The sequence below is a fragment of the Gymnogyps californianus genome, chromosome 3 (genome assembly GCF_018139145.2).
Source record: "Gymnogyps californianus isolate 813 chromosome 3, ASM1813914v2, whole genome shotgun sequence".
In the NCBI taxonomy this organism is placed as follows: Eukaryota; Metazoa; Chordata; class Aves; order Accipitriformes; family Cathartidae; genus Gymnogyps; species Gymnogyps californianus.
In genome coordinates, this window is record NC_059473.1 from 61,329,452 (window position 1) to 61,353,466 (window position 24,015).

The 24,015-nt window shown below is 41.2% G+C and overlaps 1 protein-coding gene across 1 annotated transcript; it reads left to right on the forward strand.

Moving 5' to 3' along the window:
- Positions 1–3,900: 3,900 nt before the first annotated feature.
- Positions 3,901–23,448, forward strand: NMBR (neuromedin B receptor). The gene is made up of 3 exons (XM_050894780.1): positions 3,901–4,316; positions 20,352–20,700; positions 23,047–23,448. The coding sequence occupies exons 1-3, from the start codon at positions 3,901–3,903 to the stop codon at positions 23,446–23,448; spliced, it is 1,167 nt and encodes a 388-aa protein (XP_050750737.1).
- Positions 23,449–24,015: the final 567 nt, after the last annotated feature.

The window sequence follows — 24,015 nt, forward strand, 5'->3', positions numbered from 1 at the left end:
ACCCAGGTAGAGAGCCCTTGTCTCCCTCCCCTCCTTTCTCCAGCTCTGCCTACTCTTCCCAGCTGCTTCTGGGACCCACTTCCAGCTACCCACATAGTAGCAGTAGCAAACCCTGTTATCTATTCTGAAACCTGGGGATAGGGGAAGTGATCTGTTTCTGTATCCTCATGTCCTTTAAATAGAGCCCCTGACTCAAGAAGCTGAAAGGTAATGGAAGTCTCTGCCAAAAAAACCCTCCACCAAATTAAGAAAGCTTGTATTCCAGTAACAAGAAAGAAGACGTGACTTACTTAAGGTTATTGTACATCTGACTGTCTGGGAGAAGTCACTCTCTGCTGCAATACATGTCCACTTTTTCCAGCTGTATCTGCTGGTCTAATGTGTGATACTACAAAAATGTCTCTAATGTTTGGTTCCTAATGCTCAGTGTTTAAAATCAAATAGTATTTGTTCCTTGTTTGTTGCCTTGTTTCTTTTTAATGCATGACTGATGATCAGGCCTTCAAACATGATCACTTCCAGGGTTGCATTTGAACAGAGTTCTCATTTAGTTTGCAAGCATGCATACTTAATTAAAGGCTACTTACTACAGGTAGTTTTGGTGGCAGATATGCTTGGCTCTTCATGGGACTACACAAAGTTTGTTGTGATGTGCAAATCTGGAATTAGCCCTGGACTTATCAAGCACCTTGAGCTGCACAAACACATGAAAGGAACCTTTTTCCCTGTCAGAAGCAGTTCTCGGTAAAGGGTGTTTGTGAGATGTGTGGAGTTCCTCATTCCTACACGGACTGATTTTGCATCCCTACATTTGGGGATACTGATGAAGCAGACTTGCCTCCCACGGTTCCAAGTTGTTGCAGTCCCTGCCCTGTGGTGTTGCACTCCCAGATATGCTCCATCTGTGCTAGCTGATTTCAGCTCGTGCACCATTTCTTTCCCACTAAGGAGACTTACCTGTGGCACTCTCTCCTTTGCTCTTGTGCTAAAGTACTGTGTCACAGCTGCATGATGAGATTTTCTCTAGACTGTAATCTGAAATAACATCCAAAGAGATGGGTGGATTCTTTTGTTTGAAAAGAGAATGATGAACAGTTTGTATGTGGGGATCTGAATTCCGGCTGGTTTATGTCAGGGTCTGTGGATCTTTTCCCTCTCCTTTTCACCTCTGCAGGAAATTATATTCATGCTGTTTGAGTATATTCCCTTGTCTTTACACAGACATCCGTTGAATGACATTAGAAGCATAATCTAACTTTCTGTTTCCTTTGAGCTGGAGACACTCACAGTCTCCAAAGCTTATTTCCTTGCTGTTCGGAGTTCTGAAAATATAGAGTAGATAAAATCAAGTACTGGTACAAAGTAGGAACATAAATGCCCACTGAATATGTTCCTAATTCCTCAACCTTAGGAATTCCATCCTGTGGACTAAAGGACAAGTAAAACTTACTAGGATAGAAAAAATTCTCCTGGAGGGCAGCAGTAGGGGTGGTGGTGTTATGCAACAAAAAGCAAGGGTCTTACCTCTCTCCATGCAAACTGCAAGAAGTTTATGACAATAGAAGCTTTTAAAGTGTTTTGTTGATATTCATGCAAAAAGACTCAGCTTCCTATTGTCCCAGAGAAATCAGTATTAAAGACATGTTGGCTTCAAACTGTTCTCCCATTGGGAATCATATTGCTTGTTTACACATAAACCCATTTTCAAATAAATTAGTGAAAGGACCATACTCTGGGGTCACAGTGTTAAAGACACATATTGGATCTGACCAATGGGAACCAAAAAGACTGATTTGGACTGTTTGCAGAAACCTGAATATTGGTGGTCTTAGAAGAATTCATGTATGCTCAGCAAAGTAGAGCGTCCCAGCAATTGTGATAAACATCCAAGCCGACAGCAAGGCTGCTTCAGAGGGAGTGTAGTTGAATTTAACACCGTGTGGAGGAAACTTGATCAGTAGTAAGAATCACTTCCAGAGGAGCTCTGTGACAATTCCGATCAGCCGCCTAGTGGTAAAGGTGAAGTCTGCTGATCGTTTCTGAGGACTGCCACTGGCTGGGTTTTCTAATAAACTAATCAGCATTATATGAATCAGTAATTTACAAAACTTTAACACATTTGTATATTCAGGGAAGTGAGAAGGGTCACAAAGATCAATCGATAGATACAGAGAGGTGTAACTTTTAAGAAGCAATAATACTTTTTGTTTGAGAATCTTAGCAAAAGGTTAAAGATAAATCACTGATGTGTTTTAAATTTAATTCCTACAGTGGACAGCATGCCATGGACAGGTTATGTGTTACTGCACACGTGCCATGCTTTGCTTCTGGTATTTCAGTGGTCAAAGTCTTTCTCCCTCTTCAGCAAGTCCTCCATGCATTCATTTGCTTCTCCATACATCTGTCGTAAACCCATAGGGCTTCAAGAGAACTGTTTTAATGATATGAACAAGCAAGTTCACTGCAAGCTCATATATCCTCCCTTTTGAGAAGAGGAAGGGAAAGAATCAGTCTGCAGAGCATGTTACTGGCAAATGCTGTTATTCCTCTGCCTTAGCTCCTTATGTTGAAAACTTCAGTCCAGTAGGTCTGCCTCTCTTTCAGCATGTTTGCACTGCTACCTACATTCATGGGTTCTGCTGGAAACAGATGGAGCTGTTTGGAAAGCCTATACATGTGCACACACTAGGAAGTAAAAGATATTACCTCACTGAAAAGCAAGAAACACTAGGGACAAATGCTACACTTCGAAGAGGCAAACAACGTTTATTCTGCACTGTGTTATACCATTTGCATAGTAAGTCATGGGTAAAACACACCACCTGTCCCCATTTCCATAGTCGAGACTAATGTGAATTGCAACTTTGCGAATCAAACCCTAAAACTTTAAAGGCAGCTGATGTCTTTGAGTCGGATCTATTCAGAACGCACAGCTGGATGACAGGAATAAGATCTCTTCATCTCCAAGTCCCTCGCTCCCCGTCACCCTGCATTTCAAAGCGCCGTGGTTTCACCTGGGTAAGACGCTGGAAGACGGGTTTCCCGGAGGCGATCCTGCCTTCCGCCCGACGTGGCGGACAGCTCTCCGGTTTGCCGGGCAGCGCCTCTCGGGGGGCTGCTTGCGGAGGGCAGCGGCGGAGGGGAGAGGCCGCCCCCCCCTTCCCCCCCCCCCCGCCCCGAGCCGTCCCCGTCGCGCTAAGGGTTTGGGACCCCGCGGAACGGCGGCGGCTCCGGGATCCGCGTCTCTCCTCCGCGCAAGATCCACCTCGGCGTCCCGGGGCTGGGGCGAGGGCACAAGCGCTTGCAGGAGGAGAGGCGGGGCGGCTCCTCCCAGCACCAGGTATAAATCGGGGCTGCGGAGTAAGGAGCGGGCTCTCTCTGCGCCTCGCCCCGGCTCCGGCTCCGCCGCCCGCCGCCGCGGGGCGAGCAGCACCGGCGCCGCTGGACAGCGCCGGCGGCTCCGCGGCAGCGCGGCCCCGGCCCCCGGCCCCCGCGGGGCGGCCGCTGCGGCCCCGGCGGGCGCGGGGAGGCGGCGGGGCCGCGCCTCTGCGGCGGCGGCGCCCCGAGGGCGCTCCCGGGGGCGAGGGCAGGCTGCTGTCCTGGTGGCGGTCGCTGCCCCCGAGGCTCAGGATCTCGCCCTCCTGCCCAGCCGGAGAGGGCTGGTCCAGAGAGCTGAAAGGGAGCGGCGCGGGATTTTTTATTTCCCCCCCCGCCGCCTGCGCCGGCGGACAGTGCTTCCTCTGCATTTCTGAAGGGAGAAAACTCGGCGGAGAAAAAGGGGGAGGAAGAAAGGCAGGAGGAAAGGGGCAGAAAGTTGGCTGACTTGCAGAGAGGTGAAGTTTTCCAGTGGCTCCCACTGCACTTTGCACTGGAGACCTTCAGTCTGCCCGAGGCTGGAGGATGGAGACAGAGCCGCCGCCCGAGCTCACAGCAATGCCCCTCGGGGGGAATGGGAGCGCCCAGCTGGTGCCAGACGCAGCCCTGCTGCCCCCGGGGCGGGGCACGGCCATGTTCACCGTCCGCTGCGTGATCCCTTCGCTTTACCTGCTTATCATCACTGTGGGCTTGCTGGGCAACATCACCCTCATGAAGATCTTCATCTCCAACAGCGCCATGAGGAGTGTGCCCAACATCTTCATCTCCAGCCTCGCTGCTGGTGATCTGCTGCTGCTAGTGACCTGTGTACCCGTGGATGCCTCCCGGTATTTCTCCGAGGAGTGGCTCTTTGGGGAGGTGGGGTGCAAGCTCATCCCTGCCATCCAGCTCACCTCCGTTGGTGTCTCTGTCTTCACCCTCACCGCCCTCAGTGCCGACAGGTAGGAAAGATGGGCTGCCCCTTCTCAGCTCTCTGCAGCTTGGGCTAAGGCTAGCTGGAGCTGGCATGAAAGGTAAAGCACCCCGCTGATAAGGTATCCCTGGTTTGCAGTCCCCTCATTCCAACTTGTGAGGTGCCCATGCTTCTCCTTCCCTCACTGACTGATGGCAAGTCTGGTACTAACTTAAGTTAAAGGGTTTCTGGAAATGGGTGCGTGTGGTCCTCCAGCTTCCAGGGTGCCAGCTGCAAGAACTGGGTTTAGTCCTGTCTTTGGCGCCTCTGGGATGGTCCTGGAACAGCCCATGTATTGAAATCTTATTCATTAGAGGAAGGTTTTAGACGCTAAATACGACCCATGCCAAGCCGCAGTGATATGTCAACAGCCAGTGAGCAGCTTAAACCAAGTCAAGCACAGAGGTATTTTTAATCAATTTGTTTCTTTCTGCCGAGAAAGTGTGTGTGTGTGCGTGTATGTGTGTTTGTGCCCTAGTAGCAGAAGGCACCTAGGTTACCAGAGGTGATTGCCAGAACTAGTTCAGCCTCTGGGAATTTGGAGGCAACAAACTGTTCTGTTGTAATTGTCAGTCTTAAACTTTTGTTCAAACTATTCATTTTGCCTTCTTCTGAACTTATAGAAAAGGAAAAAAAAAAAAGAAAATAAAGAACCCCCCCCCAAACAAACTAGAAAGTAACACTTCCATCTCCAGTACTTGTCAAATTAGGAAGAAACAAAGAGCTGGACTCCAAGTTTTTCCTCCCAATTACTAATTAATAAATGGGTACTTAAAGGATTTATAGCAACTGGGTGGCTGTTGGACTGTGCTTCAGGCTCTGAAAGACAAAATCTTGCAGTGTAATTGGCAACCTTAAATTAAATGAAATTATCGTTCTTCCCTTATCTAAGCAATTTTTTTTTAGCCAGAAATGAAAATGTTTAATTCCTTCTCCATAGGAATTACCCTATTTTCTTTTGTTGGATTTTAAGCCGAACCAATGCATTACATTGGCGCATGATGTAAAGGCTTGAGTTTAGTAATGTATCTTCACACTTACATTTCTTTAAAACTTTTAATCCTTTTTTTATAGAGTATAACTATAATTTATTTCTTTTTTTTAGCCAATTCAGTAATTTGTTTGATTCCACCTGAGGGTAGTCTTCAGTGGTCATCAATTTCAGTGGTGTTTCAATCAGGACCTAAAATGCTTGTGTATAAAGACTTTGTAACTTATGAAAACAGATTATATTTTTCAAGAAGAGCTTGCAAAACATACCTTAAAGTGAACAACTGTAACTCTCTGATCACCTCAGTTAAAGAGTATGTCAAAAACTGTCCTTGGAGAGGCAAGCAAACCTTGTGGTTTTCTCTCTGCTCTATTTCCACTGTTTAAAAGTATGATTGTGGTATCTTATTTGAAAAGGGAAGAAGTTATTTGCAGAGGAGATCATCTCTCTAGTAAAATATAATGTGAGGGAATGCTGGTGCTTTAATGTTTAAGGATTCATTCATTTACTTTTTATATAGCTTTGGATCATTCATTGTTTGCTCTTCCCATGTAATTTTATATCGTTCTTTTAATATCAGTAAAGATTCAAGTAGTAATAATGTCGAATCTGTTTACACTGAATGCATTTAGAATTACACATCCTAGAAAACAGCTACAGATGGTGTGCTGTGACCATATAAGCTTATAATAAATATGTTCCTCCAGCATTTTGGAGTATATACAAATATCAGAATGGTTATACTAAGAATTTAACAACTCTGTTTCTTTAACCTCTGCAGTTACATTTTTAGTTACTTAGAACAAAACCCGTTTCTTTTTCAGTCAGAAGAGCAGCCACTGACTTCAGAGATCAGTGTCTTGTCTCCTAGGGGCCCAAGTCATCTCTGAGTGAAGCGGGCTGGACTCTCAATGGAGTTTGGGTTGGACTCAGGTCTACTTTTTTGTACGACACTTGTGTTGAACTAAAGGGGAGGCACTGGTGTGGAGGGGTTTTTGTCACACTAATTTGTAGCCAGATCCTAAAGTGTGTCATCTTGACTAGATCGGTTATGGGTAATTATGTTGGCAGATCAGGAGTGGTGGCAGCATCCTGCACCACCAAGAGGAGCTGAGGAGGCAAGGTCTGGCTAGGGGCAGTGTTTTCTCCAGATAAGCAAATCTAACATAGGATGTTAGCAGTTTGGAAGCAGCGATATTGCTAAAAAGGCTCCATTATAATCCAGTACATATTTGGTCTGGTATACAATGTGTTCTCAGTGACCCCTTCTTTCACAGATAATACTCAAAGTACATTTTAATATATGATCTTTAAAGCCTTTCCTGCTTTTTACTCCCTGTTACCACAGGACTGTATAGAACTCCAGACATTGGTTTGCTAAGGAACAGATTTAGAAATATTTAGAGTTCTTTACAGTGTGTCTGTCTGAATTAGGATAAGGGAGGTTGTCTTAGTTTCCACAGTGTAATTAGCACTTATTGTTTATGTGGAAATTCTGCATGGCAAATTACATCTATGTGATACATTTAACAACAATGGCTACAGAAGCAATAAACTCTTAACCATCATTACCTACAAACTGAAGCTATAAGGAAGAAAAAGTAGTATTCATTGCATATGTATCTTTTTAAAAATTGCTTTATTTAATATGGCTTTTTGTCACAGAAGTCCCTCTGAGCATCACTAGTGCTTTCAGTGTGACAAACGTGCACCTTCTATCTGGAAGCTTCATTATCTAGTACTGAGATTATTTGGGTTTTGGTTTGGGGTTTTTTTGTGTACAAATGTGATATGTAATTTCTAACAGTGCTTCCTAGACTTCCCTAGAGCGCACTTGCAGATTGAATTTGGCAGCATACAGCAGATCTGCCCAAGGTTTCCCATCCCCATCCCAGGAACAGCAGCTGGTCCCATCAAAGAACCCTTCCCACCCTCGAGCTCCTGTGGGTCTGGCTGCCAGGTGTGGGCGGTGGTGCCCAGCTGCAGCCTCACACATTTTGGAGCAGAGGAGGGTGGGAGGTCATCGGCAGTGGTGGGGATGGTGGCAGCAGAGACGATGGTGGCACTGGTAGTGCAGTGTGTTGGCATCAGAGGAGGGTGCGATCTCCCTCTCCTCTGGGGTGCAGAAGGCAGCACAGGAGCAGTGCTGCTGAGCCAGCCGTCCCTTCTCACTGCCACGCAGGAGAAGTGCAGGGGCAGCACCCCTGTCCCTCATGGCCACTACTCCTATTGATTTTTGTCTATTGCAGAGAAATCAGACCACCTCTAGAAACCTTAATATTTCTCTGGTTTAAAAAAACAAGGGAAAAACAGAGGGTGGATTACAGAAAGAGAAAACATAATAATTACAGTGGATGACAAGTGAAAAAAGGAAGGAGGCTGAGGGACAAAAAAGTACAAAACAAAAAAAAATAGAGAACTAAGGGGGCCATAGGGCAGAACACCCCCAACAGCACTCAGCACACCCTGAAAGTGCCCACAGAGCTGGTGCATGATGGCCGGGGGTGTACTTCCTAGAGGTGTGGTAGGACAAGGAACTAAAAATGGGTCCCCTGTCAAGCTTGCTTCTCCAGGGGCCATGGACTTCAGTTTTGGCCAGGGCTAATGGATGTTGATGAGAAAGTCCCAGGACTTGGTGTGGTCTTGGATAAGGAGGGTAAAAATAAAGAGGTGGGAGGAGAAGTGTTGCCCGAGGGACTGCAGCATGGCACACATGAAGAAAAGGTGTGCCAGTGTCTCCTCACTGCAAAAAGACAGAAGCCGGGGATGAACCTGACTTGAACTATGCTTGACTTGAACCATCCCATGAACTTGTTCACTGCTCCAGGGAGTGTTTTCCCAATTTATGTCCATGGTGGGCCATGTAGTTAGCTCAGAATGCAAACTGGGCCCATGGGGATCCTCATCCTCTTCTCAGCGTGAAAGATCTTGTCGTTTTGTGCCTGGGAATGAATCTAGGGTAAGGAAGTGGAGCACAAGTACAGAAAGGTGTTTCCAAGATGCTTTTCAGAGCTAGAGGTCTGGATGATGCATAAACCTTGGTCTGAAGAGGTGGCTGGAAAAGCTCAGGGGGCAGAGGACTGAGAATTAGTGCTACAGTATGCACCTCTGGCCATCACTGCATTATTGTATATGCTGATGAAAAGCAATTGTACCCACAAAATGCCAAGAGACCTGAGGTGAATAGACTTTGAAGGAATAAATGACAGCCCCTTAAAACAACTTTAGATTTGTCCCACAGTCTTTCCTTTTCTCTTTGGCTGTCATTTATGTATCACTTTTTATGTGATCTGTAAAAATAGGATTAAATTTAATTTTGCTACTTTTTGTACACTGAATTTTCTTTCTAATGAAGGGTTTAAATACGTTAGCTCAAATACAGTCCTGCTGCACTCTAATGGAGACAGTGAAGCTGAACAGTGGAGCAACTCGCCCTACTGCATATGAAATAGCATCTTCTTTTATTCTTCCTAAAAAGTGTGACAGAAAGACACCTTTGATGAGACAAATACTTGATTAACCAGGTAACAGAGTTATTTTTCGTTAGTGACATGACTCCTTTCCTGTGTCTTAATAACAAAGGAGTTTGAAATTTTAAATTCGTATTTAAATAACTAAATACAGTGCCTGAGATGCTTAAAATGTATTCTATAGATTTGCATAGCTAAACTATTTGATCCTTTGTTTGTTTGTTTGTTTTATTTCTTTATTTATTTGCTTTATATTTGGAAGATTGCAATCTGTATTTTTAAAAGTGTAAAAAGGCTCAAAAATGTTTTGTGCAAGTTTAATATCTATGTGCTGTCTTCTGACTACAACAGATAACAAAAACTATTGTGGCTCAGTTTGCATGTCTACTGTCTCCTACTTTTTGGGGGACTCAGGAAATGTTTTGAAGACATTCAGAAGTGTGAAAAGGTGCCCTAGTAACTACTTTAGGATTTTTCATTAGTAAAATCACTCTTAAAAATTTCTTTCTACTCTTCTTCAGAATTTATTTAAAGTTTCTTCTTTTGTTATGTTAGGTGCTAATTCAGGCTGAAATATAGTGATAGGAGACTTCTAAAATCCTCATTTCTTATTACATGTAGCGGAACAGGTGAAGCAGGAAAGTGGATATGATTTCCTTTTGAGCTCTAATAGCTGATATTCAGGGACTAAAGAGCCTTTACAAGGAAAGTAGTATTAAATGGCATCTTGAAAATTTCTTATAATTAACCAAAAAACAAAGAAAAAATAATCAAAGGTAAAATGAAAGATTATCTGTATAAGAGAAAAACAATGCCTTGACTGTATATAGTAGATGGAAAAACAAAATTATACGGAACGAGTAGAATCTATAAGTATGTATCTTAGAAACCCTAACACTTGAGGTAAATGTATGGAATGAATGACTTACTGAAGTACATTAAAAGAAATGATGGTCCAGATGTTCCTCTCACTGTAGGCTGTAGCAGTGTGGTTATAATTATGCAATAGCAGGCAAAGCAAAAGAAATTTAAGAGAGGTTGGGCAAGCTTTGCCTCTCACATTTTTTTCAGCTCACCCTTTAGTTTATATGTGCAAACTTGACTCACAAAATAAAGCTTGCCAGAACACCTTTGATGAAACTCTGACATATTTTGTCAAGTTAAACAGTGAAGCCTGTCTTTGCCTGTCCCCACTCCAAAATGTTCTAGTTCATTTGTATCCATTCCATACAGCTAAAAGGAATATGATGGAAAATATTCCAGAAAGAAAAAAGGGATGGCAACCCCCCCCAACAACGCAGAAGGAATTTTATGTCTGGAGTAGGTTAAGGAGTTACCTATTCTAAGTTTGTCCAAGTCGGGCAATTCAAATCAGCTGTTGGAGAAGTTTCTCTTGTGACCATCTTTGCATAGCTGAAAATGATTTCTCAGGAAATAACATTTTCCTCCCAAGTTAGGCAAATTTTTCTCAAACTTCATAGACACACGCATCTGTTAAACTCCTGCCTTTGTGCATGTGTCCTGTGTGTGCTCTTCAACTCATATGGAAACAGTTTAGTCCTGAGGATGGCAAAGTGAGAAATGGCTGTGGTGTTTATCCTAGTCAGTGATCAATGCAATACCTGTGTTGTGCATTGCACAATCAAAGTCAACTTTGCTTTGATTAATGCAAATGCCAGTGTCCCATAGCCTTTTGTAGGCTGCAACCTAAAACCTGAGAAACTGTTACAAAACCATTCCTCCTGTTTCCTGTTTCTTTGATCAGTAAAAGCCTGTGCCTGTGACAGACAAAATAGCTGCTAAACAGCAGATCCAGCTGAATTCTTACCGAGCAGGCCTGAACATAAATCTCCATACATTTATTTTATTTGTTTGCCTCTCCCCATAACATGGCACACAATTCCCTTATATATTACATTGCAATGGGTTTATTCAAATTGGACTGCTGGAATTCTCAAGTCTGCATTTAGCAGGTCCTCAGAAATTATGTCAAAGATCAAATATGCTCTACCAATGCTTTCTCTAGGGAAAAGATTTCACAAGTTTTCTGTAATGATAAATTTGTTAGACAACAAATAATAAATATCATATATATGTGAGTGGTGGAACTCTCAAATACCATATCATCATATAGCATCATACAACAGTTTGGGTTGGAACAGACCTTAAAGATCATCTAGTTCCAGCCCCCCTGCCATGGGCAGGGACACATTCCACTAGACCAGGTTGCTCAAAGCCCCACCCAACCCATCCTTCCCAAAAGGGATAATTTAATTGAATCTTCATTTTAAATAGTTTAATTATAGAAGAACTAGTGTATTTCTCATATGGATTTTGCTGCAGAACCATTCTTCCAGGCTATATATTCCTGATGCTAAATTATTTTTGTGTGTTTTTATATGTACTAATGAAACAAGGTATATGCAGTCACAATCCCTAGGTCTAAACATGTACCTCCACTAGTAACTTCTAAATCCATGCTGAGATTCAGCCCAATTTGACAGTGTGACTACAAATAACAAGTAAGTTCTTACAAGTTCATGAAATTTGTGGAAAGTAAGAGGAAACCTACTTCGGTGTCCATTGAAAAGAAGTGTGTTTTGGAATTAACTTGACACAGCTTGTCAAATGTCAGAGAAAATAACCAAGAGACAAATAATCCATACAAACCTTGGCATAATTACATCTGCTGCATGTAGATTTAATTGTGTATTTCCAGCTTTGTAAGAGCGTACGTACAAATAAAATCATGGTGTATGTATGAACATGAGAGAAATGGATTATTCTGATATGTTGTCATTCTATCTTGTATGATTCTGTTTTGTCCTTCACATGACTATCCCGAATACTGTTTCATTTTTTTCCAACTACTTTTCACAGTATTTTTTTAAACATAGAGTCATGTTTGTGCTTTGGCTCCAAGTTTGATTGTTTGTATTTTAAGGATTGCTATATGAACTTTTTCCTCTTTGATTTTTTAATGTTCCTTTTTTTACCGTGGTGTGTACTTGTTTTTTCCATCTACGCTGATTTCAACGCAAACTAAGAACAGAAGTTGCAAATGAAATCGAACTGGAAACAAGTTTAAAAGTGACAGAGTGGAGCCTTCTAGATGATAGTATTGGAGCAAATAAATGAAGTTGCAGCTTTTTTAATTTAGAAATTAGAGATTTGGGGTCTAGATTCTCAAATGGTAAAATCTAAGTCTGTTCCAGATACATTAATAGAGGTTTGGCTATTTAATTCTTCCTGGCTTGCAGCATTTCTAAAACATCTGACCATGTAATGTTCTCCTTAATAGTTATGTTATCTGCCATGGCATGGACTATTACTGAATTCGTCAAGGAAATGGGAGGAATTGTTTTGTAACAACAACAATTTTATAAAGGTAAACTGGCACTGAGCATATTTTACACTCAGGATTTCTGCTTCCAGGCACTTTAGTTTCTGTAACTGATATTTTTATTGACCTTCTGCTCCAGCAGTGATGATTTTATGAGATCTTCTTCATTTAAGAATTTATGGATATCATTGCTGGGAGACATGCAGCAAGCATATGGCGGATATGCAGATAAGCCTGCATCTCTGTCTCATCAATCTAAAGACAGGGGTATCAATGGGATTTGGATCAAGCCCATTTGGGGAAATATTTATCTTTCCTCAAACTGCTCTGACCCTTCAGGATTCAGAATATAAACTCTGAAAGAATAAGACTAGGTTAGGTGTGGTTTTCTAAGATTTTTTTCTTACAATAAGATTATAGTGAGGAAGAAGTAATATGACTAAATGGAGAGCAGAGCGCTAGGGAACAAAGCCAAAGAATACGTAAGCTTGTCTAGGCTACACGTTGCAATGCCTAACCTCTAACCTAGGTGTTGACTTTCCCCTCCTCCTATCCACCCCTCCTGAGCAGAATCCAAAATCCAGAATTCCAAATTAGTGTTGGAATGAGGTAAATACTCCACAAAAGGCAATAAAAGCCAAGAGAATACACATGCTAAGCTGCCTTGTACTTCCCAGTGGGAAATGCTATATCCAGGGGTCTGTACAACATAGCCTGCTAAGAATAAGGTTCTCTCCTCATTGATGAAGTGTTAATTTTGAGCCACTGTCTAGCAGGGCTGGGCAATGACTCCCAGACACCCCGGCTGAATGAATGCACCATTTTGTTCTTGGAGAGGCAGGTACCAGAGCTGCCTTTGCCACAGCTGTTTGGTGAAGGCTAATGACTTCGGCGCGCTCCAGCCATTATTTAAACACAGCTTTGAGATCAGGCCCCTCAGCTTTGCTGTGCTTAGTTTCAGGATCCTAATAAAGCTTAGATGCAAACTGAGTAGGTCTGATCAGGGGAGATCCCGGCATGCACAGCAGGGGAAATAACAGCTACTTGCTTAATTTAAAAGTCAAAAAAGGAGGGGCACAGCGGGATGGGGTAGGCCAACTATTGCACAAGACTTCTGGGTGGTGTTCTTGGGACCAGGCACCTGAAAGTGTATGGGTTTTTGCTATGCATATATGTTCATATGCACAGATATATGTGTGTATATATTTTTATATATATATGCACAAAAACATATTCAACAGTGCCAAAACATGGGCCTGAGCACTGGAAGTCAACCACTTGTCAAACTGTTATTAGAGCAGTCCATGGTGTGGTTTTGACCTGGGTCAATCAATATTCTCCTAAACGATTTCTAGGCATGATTCAAGATTAAACACAAGCCCAGGGGCCATTACCAACAGAAGTGTAAACTGCCTATTTTGTTTGGATGTGATGGTCTCGTATTGGGAGATTAAAGAGTTTAATGGAGCGGTCGTGGGTGTCCAGCCAATGCCACTTTGCCTCCAGGATGAAGAATAGGCTCTGGCGCTGTTTAGTTTGCTAATATAGATGTAGCATAAATTTTTGTTAGATTTGGCTCCTGGTTGCCTTCCCCTTCCCCTCTTCTCTTCTCTTCTCTTCTCTTCTCTTCTCTTCTCTTCTCTTCTCTTCTCTTCTCTTCTCTTCTCTTCTCTTCTCTTCTCTTCATTTTCACAGTAGAAACTTATAGAAACTGCAACTCTACTGAAGACATATTTGTCTGTCTTCAGATATGTAAAAATATGTTCATCAGTGACTTGGAATTATCAAACTTAAATATAAATCTACTGGGAATACTGACATATATGAACTTTTCTGAATAATAGCCAGTGAAACAACTTACTATTACTGCTTTCGGGAGGAGAATTGAACAAATTACTAATGGTACTTTAACTAGTGCAGTTACAAGTAAACGGGCTTAGAGAAGTAGAACTAAAAAGCCAGATTGCAGGCAGTGAGCTAGCATTGCAAGATTTGTATGAGCTTGTAAGAAATATAGTTAGCTAATATGAGGTGAATGGTGAGAGAAAGAAGTAGCAAGAGAAGAAAAAAGGAAAAGGAAAGAGGAAATTTCTCCTCTGAAACACTGGGCCGACAGGACACGTAATATATTTCATGCGGAAAAACACCCCATCCTGGGAAACGTATATTTTGATTCTTTTCGGGGTGGAGAAATCACCATCCAAAAGACTTGTGATGGGTTGACCTTGGCTGGATGCCAGGTGCCCACAAAAGCCGCTCTATCACTCCACCTCCTCAACTGGACAGGGGAAAGAAAATAAAATGAAAGGCTCGTGGGTCGAGGTAAGGACAGGGAGATCACTCACTAATTACCGTCACAGGCGAAACAGACTCGACTTGGGGAAATTAGTTTAATTTCTTACTAGTCAAATCAGAGCAGGATAATGAGAAATAAGACCAAATCTTAAAACACCTTCCCCCCACCCCTCCCTTCTTCCCAGGCTTAACTTTACTCCCGATTTTCTCTACCTCCTCCCCCCCGAGCGGCGCAGGGGAATGGGGAATGGGGGTTTGGGTCAGTTCATCACACGTTGTTTCTGCCGCTCCTTCCTCCTCAGGGGGAGGACTCCTCACACTCTTCCCCTGGTCCAGCTTGGGGTCCCTCCCACGGGAGACAGTCCTTCATGAACTTCTCCAACATGAGTCCTTCCCACGGGCTGCAGTTCTTCACGAACTGCTCCAGCATGGGTCCCATCCATGGGGTGCAGTCCTTCAGGAACAGACTGCTCCAGCGTGGGTCCCCCACAGAGTCACAAGTCCTGCCAGCAAACCTGCTTCAGCATGGGCTCCTCTCTCCACGGGGCCATGGGTCCACAGGTCCTGCCAGAAGCCTGCTCCAGCATGGGCTTCCCACGGGGTCACAGCGTCCTTCAGGCATCCACCTGCTCCGGCGTGGGGTCCTCCATGGGCTGCAGGTGGATATCTGCTCCACCGTGGACCTCCATGGGCTGCAGGGGGACAGCCTGCCTCACCATGGTCTTCACCACGGGCTGCAGGGGAATCTCTGCTCCGGCGCCCGGAGCACCTCCTCCCCCTCCTTCTTCCCTGACCTTGGTGTCTGCGGAGTTGTTTCTCTCACATCTTCTCACTCTGCTCTCTCTGGCTGCAACTACTACTCCCCCTGTAACTTCTTTTCCCTTTCTTAAATATGTTATCACAGAAGCACTACCACTGTTGCTGATGGGCTCGGCCTTGGCCAGCGGCGGGTCTGTCCTGGAACCGGCTGGCATTGACTTTATTGGACATAGGGGAAGCTTCTGGCATCTTCTCACAGAGGCCACCCCTGTAGCCCCCCCGCTACCAAAACCTTGCCACACAAACCCAATACAAGACTAAATCAGACTTTTTTGTTGAAGCATTATTGATAGTTTTTGGCTCAACAGACCGTATTCTATAGAGTGGAAAACTTTTTCCACTTAGGAAAATCTTAGGATTTTCCCCCTGAGAAGCACAGAACACATGCCATTGACATTCATTTTAATTGTGTTTACACATGGTCTGCTGGTCTTAATTTCAAATAGTGTTCATTATATTTAGCTATCAGACCTCTGAGATGCTCAGTCCTAGCGAATGCAACTCTTTGCACTTAAGAGATAAGCACAGAACAAAAATGTTGGGACTAACTATAAAAAAATTAAGAAATCTACTTTAAATTGCAAGAATTTATAAGAATAAAATAGAATAAATGCAAATCTCAGACTGTTTGTGTGTTGTGAAAGAAGTTCCCACAACAGTGGACATCAAATGATTCCACGTTGTTCTCAGCTAGATAAATTGTTCTCCTCTTAATGATTCAACTGGAATTAAGTCAACAGAACTGCCCATACAAGGAAAAGGGATTTGACCCCATCCAAAACTTCGTTTTACTGTAGTGGAGTGGACTACAACTGGACGCAATATTAGTATTTTTAACTAATATTGACCATACAACCATGTTTCCTATTGAGATATGTTTATATCCTTTTATATTGTTAGGCTAAATGCTGTCTTTTTATGTTTGAAATCTTCATGCAATGACACAATAAAATGCTAACATATAAATGATTTTGATAAATGACTCTAGTTTGCAGGAAATGCAGTACATCATTTGACACAGCAATATCACTTAAAACAGAAGCTTTATAATAAGGCCAATGATACCAACACCTCCAGCTCCAGGATTAAAATGGAAATTGAATCAAAGTAGTATGGATCTGCCCTGCCTGAATTAGGTCTCTGCGTGGTTTATGATGCTTCATTATTATATTTATGTATTTGCATTGTGATGGCATGTAGGAAACTAGATGATAAATTAGGGTCTTATTTGTGGTAGGTGCTATACGAACAGGAACAAGAAGAAAGTCCTTGATCTGAAGTGTTTTTGAGTAGACACAACAGAAGATACAGAAACAAAAGGGCAAGGAGATATTGAGGCAATTTGGTTAGAATGGTAGGCTGTAATCACAGTCCAGTGGCTGCCTAAGTATTGTCTAGTTGTTTTGGTTTTTCTTTTTAATTTGTTTTTGAAGGTCATCACAACAAAGTACTTTAGAAAAAGAGGTAGCACTGCAATGGAGGAACAGCTTAGGACTAATCATGGAGCAGCTTCTTTTGAAGTCATGTGCGTGGGAGGGGAATAGTGTTGTGGATGTGGCAGACAGGAGTAGAGCTTTCCATTCTGAGAAATACCTTTACGAAGGCCTTTGAAAACAAAGATGGGGAGAAGTAGATAAGCTATACTGGAGTTCAGAAGGTAGCAACATGTGATAACTCTGGAGGAAGAGGATATTCTTTTTTTCATCAGTTTTTTGGGTTGTGTAGAAGGGAGGAGATTGCTTTATAATGAAAGTATGCTGTACAATCCAAAGCAATCTGTAGAATGGGCAAGTTTGTGCTTGTGTCTGTTGGCAGAAACCACAGCTTCAAAGAAAGGAAACTTATAAAAGTATTTCCTGAGTTGGGGTGCCTTTGTCAGCAGTGATAATGATAGAGGATGTAGGAAGACAGAATTTACATGAAGGCTTTTAATTAAAACCAAATGCATATTTATAATTATTTCCTGAACTTCATGGCAACCTATAATTTTCTTTTTTCATTAGTGAAGTAAAGGAAAAGATGGATTTTGCTTACTAATTTGACTAAATAATTTGCACCCTTACTCTGATTTACCAGTGTTTTTTTATTGATAGAAAATACGCACTTTGTAATTTGAACAGTTGGTGGTATGTTTTAGCCTTACACTGGTTTTATACAAAGGAAGAGGCTGGGTGTTCATTTTGGGAACACGTCTAATTTCACTCAATTTACATTTTATTTTATCTGTAACCTGTCTCTTTCTACTCTGTATCTTTTCAGAGATATAAACAAGATGATAGATTTTGTAAAGCACTTAGTGCCTTTTCCTTCCCGTTGACACTGAGTACTGTGCAGGGCTGAGTCCTCGGAATAAGAGTGCCATCTTGTAGTCAGCTGAAGTAGCAAGCAGAATTTTGATAGGATTAAAGACAAAGCTTTTTGGGCTGAACCCAGCTGTTTTTGTGAAAAAGGGCACTCTGCTCCAATGCCTTCCAACTTGGAGTTAGTGGTAGCTCAGGGGAAAGCATGCTGTTTGCTGAAACAGCGATATATGCCAAGGCACAGATATATGCCATATCTTCTGCTAATGTAAAGGCTTCTGAAAAGGTCTCCGATTTAGATATTAACCAGACCGAATGCTGCTAAAACAATTAATTGTGACATGATTATTGTCTTGGGTCATAGGGCTGTGGTCAAAACAGTTTGAAGCACTGCAATGGGAAAAGAAAGGAAAAAAAAATCTGTAGTACAAAACATGATTTTTATCCAATGTCCTCCCTCCCCAAAGTCCCCAAACCAGCTCTTCCCCAGCAATGTAAAGTTTTAAAGAAATGAACAGATGTAAGGACTTGACGTCACCTCAGTTGAATGAAATGAAATAGAAGGTCTGTATTTATGTAATGAAATCAAAGCAGACAGCAATAGGAAGTAAATTACTGAATAATAAGGTCACAGTTTGTGCTGCAGAGCATTCATGCTTTGTGCAGAAGCTTCTATTCTTCCCATGGCAGTATAAAGGATTTCTTTACACCTTGGTGTCCAGGGAGTTTCTCATTGTGTGTTAGAAGAAATGGTAAACATAAATTAACAGAGATTGTTTACTGAGTTTTATTTTCTACTCCATGATATGGGTGAAGACACAGTAAAAATCCTCTCTCTGAATTCAGAGAGGGTATGAACGTAGCCATTATTTTTAATTATTTAGTGATAAGACAACTTATCACAGTCCTGAGAAAGAGGACTCCAAGGCACTTTTTGACTCAGATATTCTCTGAAGAAAAAGTTTGCTAGGGTTCCAAGACAGTGCTCTGCTCCAGACATTTTCATGGCGTAGCCAATTGCACTGTTGGTTGCCAGCAAACTCACAAGTTGCTGCATGGGGGTACAGCTTTTATCTGCAGTTCCTCAAACATCTGCTCAAGGTGTGGAGGGGCTATGAAGTACCTGTCAGGACCTGCAAATCAGCCATAAAGGGGTTTTGGGATCACAACTCCATTTCTCAGCATTCCCTTCAGCAACTATGTTATATTTAGCCATAACCTAACCCTTGGTATGTATTTAGACACCTGTTCATATCCATACATCTTTATATTTGTATATGCATGTATATGTATCTACATTCATGGATAAGGAGTTTTATCACCAAGTAGAGACATCTAAGTTACAGTTCTTCTCACTCTAAGCTCATTGTATAGCTAACAGAAAAACAAGCACCTCAGAGGATGATTTAATACACCTAAAATCTGAATCACCCTTTGAAAGTACATCTCCACTGACTGGAAAGACCTTAAGATGAATAAAGTTATGTACCTGGAGTATGAATCTCTCCTGACTCCCTTCTTCTTGTTAAACATTTCTTTAGATATTTAAGAAAAATAATTGTTCTATTTCTCAAAACTTGTGCAATTTCAGAAAAAAAACCACCCATCCCCAATCAAATCAAAACTAGAAACAAAAAATTGAAGAAGCAAAAAAAACCCCAACCTTCCAAATTACCACAGCTTAGACAAACTGAAATGTTTTGTTTAATGTTCAGTTTTTAATGAAAACAATAAAACATAATTTACTTACATTTTGACAAAAAAAATTTTCAAAATATATTAAAAATCTAAGCAAAACATTAAGGTATGCTTGAAATATTTTTCGTTTACTCCAAAGGCCAAATATTTGGCCTTTTAAAACTGACCTTTTCTCGTGTAAATTTTCACTTTGTATCACCTCCTGCAACAATTTTTTTTTAATAAAAGAATTCCTGACCAGAGTCTACTTCTATTAATTCATTTTACTTTGCTGTAGTGTGATATTTCCATTCTCTGCAATTCTTCCTGTTTTCATTGTAATGGTTATGAAATTATCAGTTCTGCAAAGGTTTATATGTAATCATATATTATGAGACGGTTTCCCAAAATGCAGTATAGAGCAGTAGCTTCCAACTATTGATGTGGAAATGTTTACTTTATTTAAGAGTTTAATACTTCTGCACAGACCGTTGGGAGTCATTCCTGCCTGACTTCATGAAGATGTGTATATTCCAGGCATTACAGTCAGAACAGTATATCTGTGTGTAGAAAGGTGCTGGAGTGGAAAGGCAAGAGCCATCTCAGCAGCGATTGTTGCTGCTCTGGCAAGAGGTGATTAATGATGATTATTGCCCTGTGCTCCCAGGGGGGCTGGTGGAGCCTGAGAGTGGGAAAGCCGTGGTGGCGGGCAGGAGGGAGTCCTGGGCTATGGGAGCTGAGGAAGGAAGCAAACTCTAGTGTGCATGTGCTGGTACGAGAGTGAGGTAGAAGTATGGAGGTAGGATGCGCATTTGGGTATTTGCTGGGGGGATTTGGAGAAAGAAAGAGTCATGGCTGCTTCTGCGCTTTCACCAGGCTGGCACAGAACGGGCACTCACAGCCACAGATTGTATCCAGGGCTCCTTTTGCCATCTCTGATGGTTAGGTATACAGATGAAGCCAGAGATTTAGAGAATGCAAATTTAAGAAAGATTACAAACCCTTGACATTTCAAATAAGAACAAAATATGACATTATTTTAATCAAAGGTATGAAGTGGCCTTATGCATCACATGCTGAATTTGAAAAGATACCTTTTAATTTGAATCTGCATTTTGATCAATTTCAGGTACAAAGCAATTGTAAATCCCATGGACATCCAGACCTCCAGTGTAGTGCTATGGACCTGTCTTAAAGCCATTGCCATCTGGGTAATCTCCATGCTCCTAGCAGTTCCTGAAGCAGTGTTCTCTGAACTGGCCCACATCAATGACATGGATAATGCCACTTTCACAGCATGCATACCATACCCCATGACGGACGACATGCACCCAAAGATCCATTCTGTGCTGATTTTCCTTGTGTATTTCCTTATCCCTCTTGCCATTATTAGTATCTACTACTGTCATATTGCAAAGAGTTTAATAAAAAGTGCTCACAACATCCCTGGAGAATACAGTGAGCATTGCAAAAGACAGGTAAGCAATTTGCTTTTTACATCCCTATGAAAGATTTGTGTGCTGTGTACACTTATAAATGAAAGTACAGGAACTATAATATGCAAATTGTTGGACTTCACAGACAATTAGTTCAGTTTCCACATGCATGAACTAAGCTGAGGATTATCTGAAAAATTTCTTTGTTTTCACAATTACTCAGTATTAAGCCCAGTATGTAAATGAATATGAGCAAGGAAGAATATAAATTCAATGCAATCAATGCATGTTCCTAACAAGAAATGGGATGGGTATACGTGTTTGTATGTGTTGTTACTGTAACCATTACTTGTGTTCTTACTGAGGAACAATGTTTTTGTAGTTAATGGTAGTAGTTTCACCTATCTCTATAGGCAGCCATTTTGGGAAGAAATCTTACATGAACTTTTTGAAAATTCTCTCTGTTTTATTTATGCTTGGAAATGAAAAAACTGACATGGGCAAGGAAAATTTTTCTTAGGGGATCTAAGGTTCTTCTCAGACCAAGGAGTGCTGAAAATATGAACATAGAGCATGAACTGATTCTTCTTTGGCTTTCTCAGTAGATCTTTCTTGGATACAATCCTGAACTCGCACTTTTCTAATACTCTTTCTATTATAGATGCTATAAAACTTTCACTATAAACATTTTAACAAAGCATTTTAAAATGCTGGACAAAGCCAACTTCCCTGTAAGGCACAGGAAGTAATAAGATAGCAACAGGCTGTTCATTAGCAGGAACATTTATATATACAAACAACAGCTTTTGCAGTGAAAGTGCCTCAACCACTTTACAAAAGCATTAGTATTGATAGAGAAAAATACTTATGCCCATTGAAACAATTTGGAAGGGTTTTCTCTGCCAATATTTTAGAAAATACTTTTATACTCACTGAAATCTCCTTGCGTATATAACATGTACATATTCTTTTAAAAAGAAAGACCACATTCCCTCATGTCCTCTTTGCTCAGCATTTCATTACTACTCTAGCCTGTTTCTTGTCAAAAATGCATCTATATTAGCACTTCATGTATTATTTTATTCTCCTGTCAAATATAGAGCGCCTTTTGGCTGAACCCTCAGGATGGAAACAATATTTAATTTATATCGCATTTCTGAACCCACATGTATTTTCAAAGTAAGAACATATTTTTTCATTCTACTTAGTTTTTTTCTTTTTGTTAATCTATGAGGCTCAGAAGAATGGAAAATTCCAGTGTACTTACATATCTCCCAGCAAGAGGGAGTGAATTCAGACTATTGCTATCCACTCACATTTCTTTAGGCCATAGCACCTCTGCACCTTTTAGTTTGCCTTTGCAATCTGAGTGCAAATCCTACCAAATTGGAATGTTAGAGTTTTCTCATCGTTTGTGAATTCCCCAATGGTTTTGGTTTAGATAGAGCCAAGAAAACTACTTACAGATTTTTTTCACATATTTTTAAACCCTGTTAGAACAAATTCACTTGATTTTTTTCAGAAAATTGAACAAAGCCAGAAAACTTTCCTGCCTTTGCAAAACTTTGGTACCTGACATACATAATAAATCTTTTGGGGGGAATATGTAGAAAGTTTCTACCTCCCTTTGGTGCCGTCTACCTGGCCAGTTTCTCTCCCTCTCTCAGTTTGGAACCACTGTGTAAGCTCATTTCCTGTCAACTTTTCAGCCACTCTCAATATCTACACTGTAATCCATTATACTTTAGCACTGCAATTAAGGTACATTTCTTTTGTGCCATTATTGAAGATTGACTGAACCTTTCACCTTACCCTGGAATTAAGATGCTTCAGATACTGTGCAATGCAGTTTTGGTGGTTTGTCTAGGAGAGAGGTGCAAGCTGAAGCATTTCAGGCAAGATAATGGGATGCAAGTACCGTTGTATAGCTAACACCCTAGCAATGTCTCTACATTTCACTCACAATGTCTCTAGATTTCAAAGCCAATGGTTTCTAAATAGCTTTCTAACTAAAGCTAAGTTTCAAGCGAAGCACTCAGATCTCATCAGAAAAGGTTATGTTTCATGACATCCTTTGGTGCATGCTTTCAGGCTAAAAGCCAATGTTTACTTGGGTCATGAATCATTCTTGCTGTGTATATCATATAGAAAGAGCAACCTTCTGTAACTGCAAACAGCTAGGATCTTTCACTGAAAGTAAACTGAAAGTGAGAAAGGAAAGTAAATGGGATCGAAAAAGTAATTCAGCCCCTGAAGGAAGCATTTTTACTGGCCTTACTTATGATAGTCGTTAAAGCTAACATAAAGCAAAATGCTACATGTTTTAATTCTGTTATGTGGAGTAGTTCTATTCGTTGTTGTTCATTTGGCTTCTTTTCATCTTTTTAGATGGAGACTCGGAAACGTCTAGCAAAAATTGTTCTAGTTTTTGTTGGCTGCTTTGCTATCTGCTGGTTTCCTAACCATGTGCTATACATGTACCGCTCTTTTAATTACAATGAGATTGATCCATCAACAGGACATATGGTTGTTACCTTAGTGGCCCGAGTGCTAAGCTTCTGCAACTCTTGTGTCAACCCATTTGCACTGTATTTTCTCAGTGAGAGTTTTAGAAGACATTTCAACAACCAGCTTCGCTGCAGGAGGAAAGCTCAGCATGAGAGATCTGCCAGCTACTTGCGCAACTCTTCTGCTATTCAAATGACTTCCCTGAAAAGCAATACCAGGAACACAGTGACTAGCATGACACAACTGAACGGGCACAACTTGAAACAAGAAATGTCATTATGATTTAATAGGTGTGATTTTTGACTGTGGAACAAATTTGAACTTTTTCTTTGCAGTTTGTAATTCACTTTTGGCTCTCATATGCTTAGACCGTCTGAATCCTCAGAACAGAGGATCTGTTAAAGTTTGGCCAATCTGAGGTTATTTCACACCTGGTATTACTTTTAGATAGAAGTGAAGAGTACGTTTTATTGAGAAAACAGAACTGACTGGCTTCATATTGTACTTTAAAAGAGATGCTAATATATGTTGTAACATATAAGAAAGCAAAATAATGGTGTGAATATTAGTGTAGCTGATCTAACATTGCTTTAAAAAGTATAGATTTTCTGATCTGAAAAATATGTATTTTTAACTGAATATTGATCCAGGCTTATGTCTTACTCTGATAGATTTTGCATGATTTTAGCTGTGCTGTGTGTACAAGCATCGTTCGTTAAGACTGGTAGGCATTTTTTGACCCAATTAAGGAGCCATTGCAATGCATAGATTCTAGTTTCAGATAAAAAAATTTTCAAGTATTGAGTGCCAAATCTTTACCTCATTTAAATCCACCTTGTTTTTTCACTT

Coding starts and splice junctions, on each gene's coding strand:
- NMBR (XM_050894780.1), top strand. CDS start 3,901: ATGGAGACAGAGCCGCCGCCCGAGCTCACAGCAATGCCCCTCGGGGGG. Junction 4,317..20,351: donor ACCGCCCTCAGTGCCGACAG/GTAGGAAAGATG, acceptor GATCAATTTCAG/GTACAAAGCAATTGTAAATC. Junction 20,701..23,046: donor GTGAGCATTGCAAAAGACAG/GTAAGCAATTTG, acceptor TCATCTTTTTAG/ATGGAGACTCGGAAACGTCT.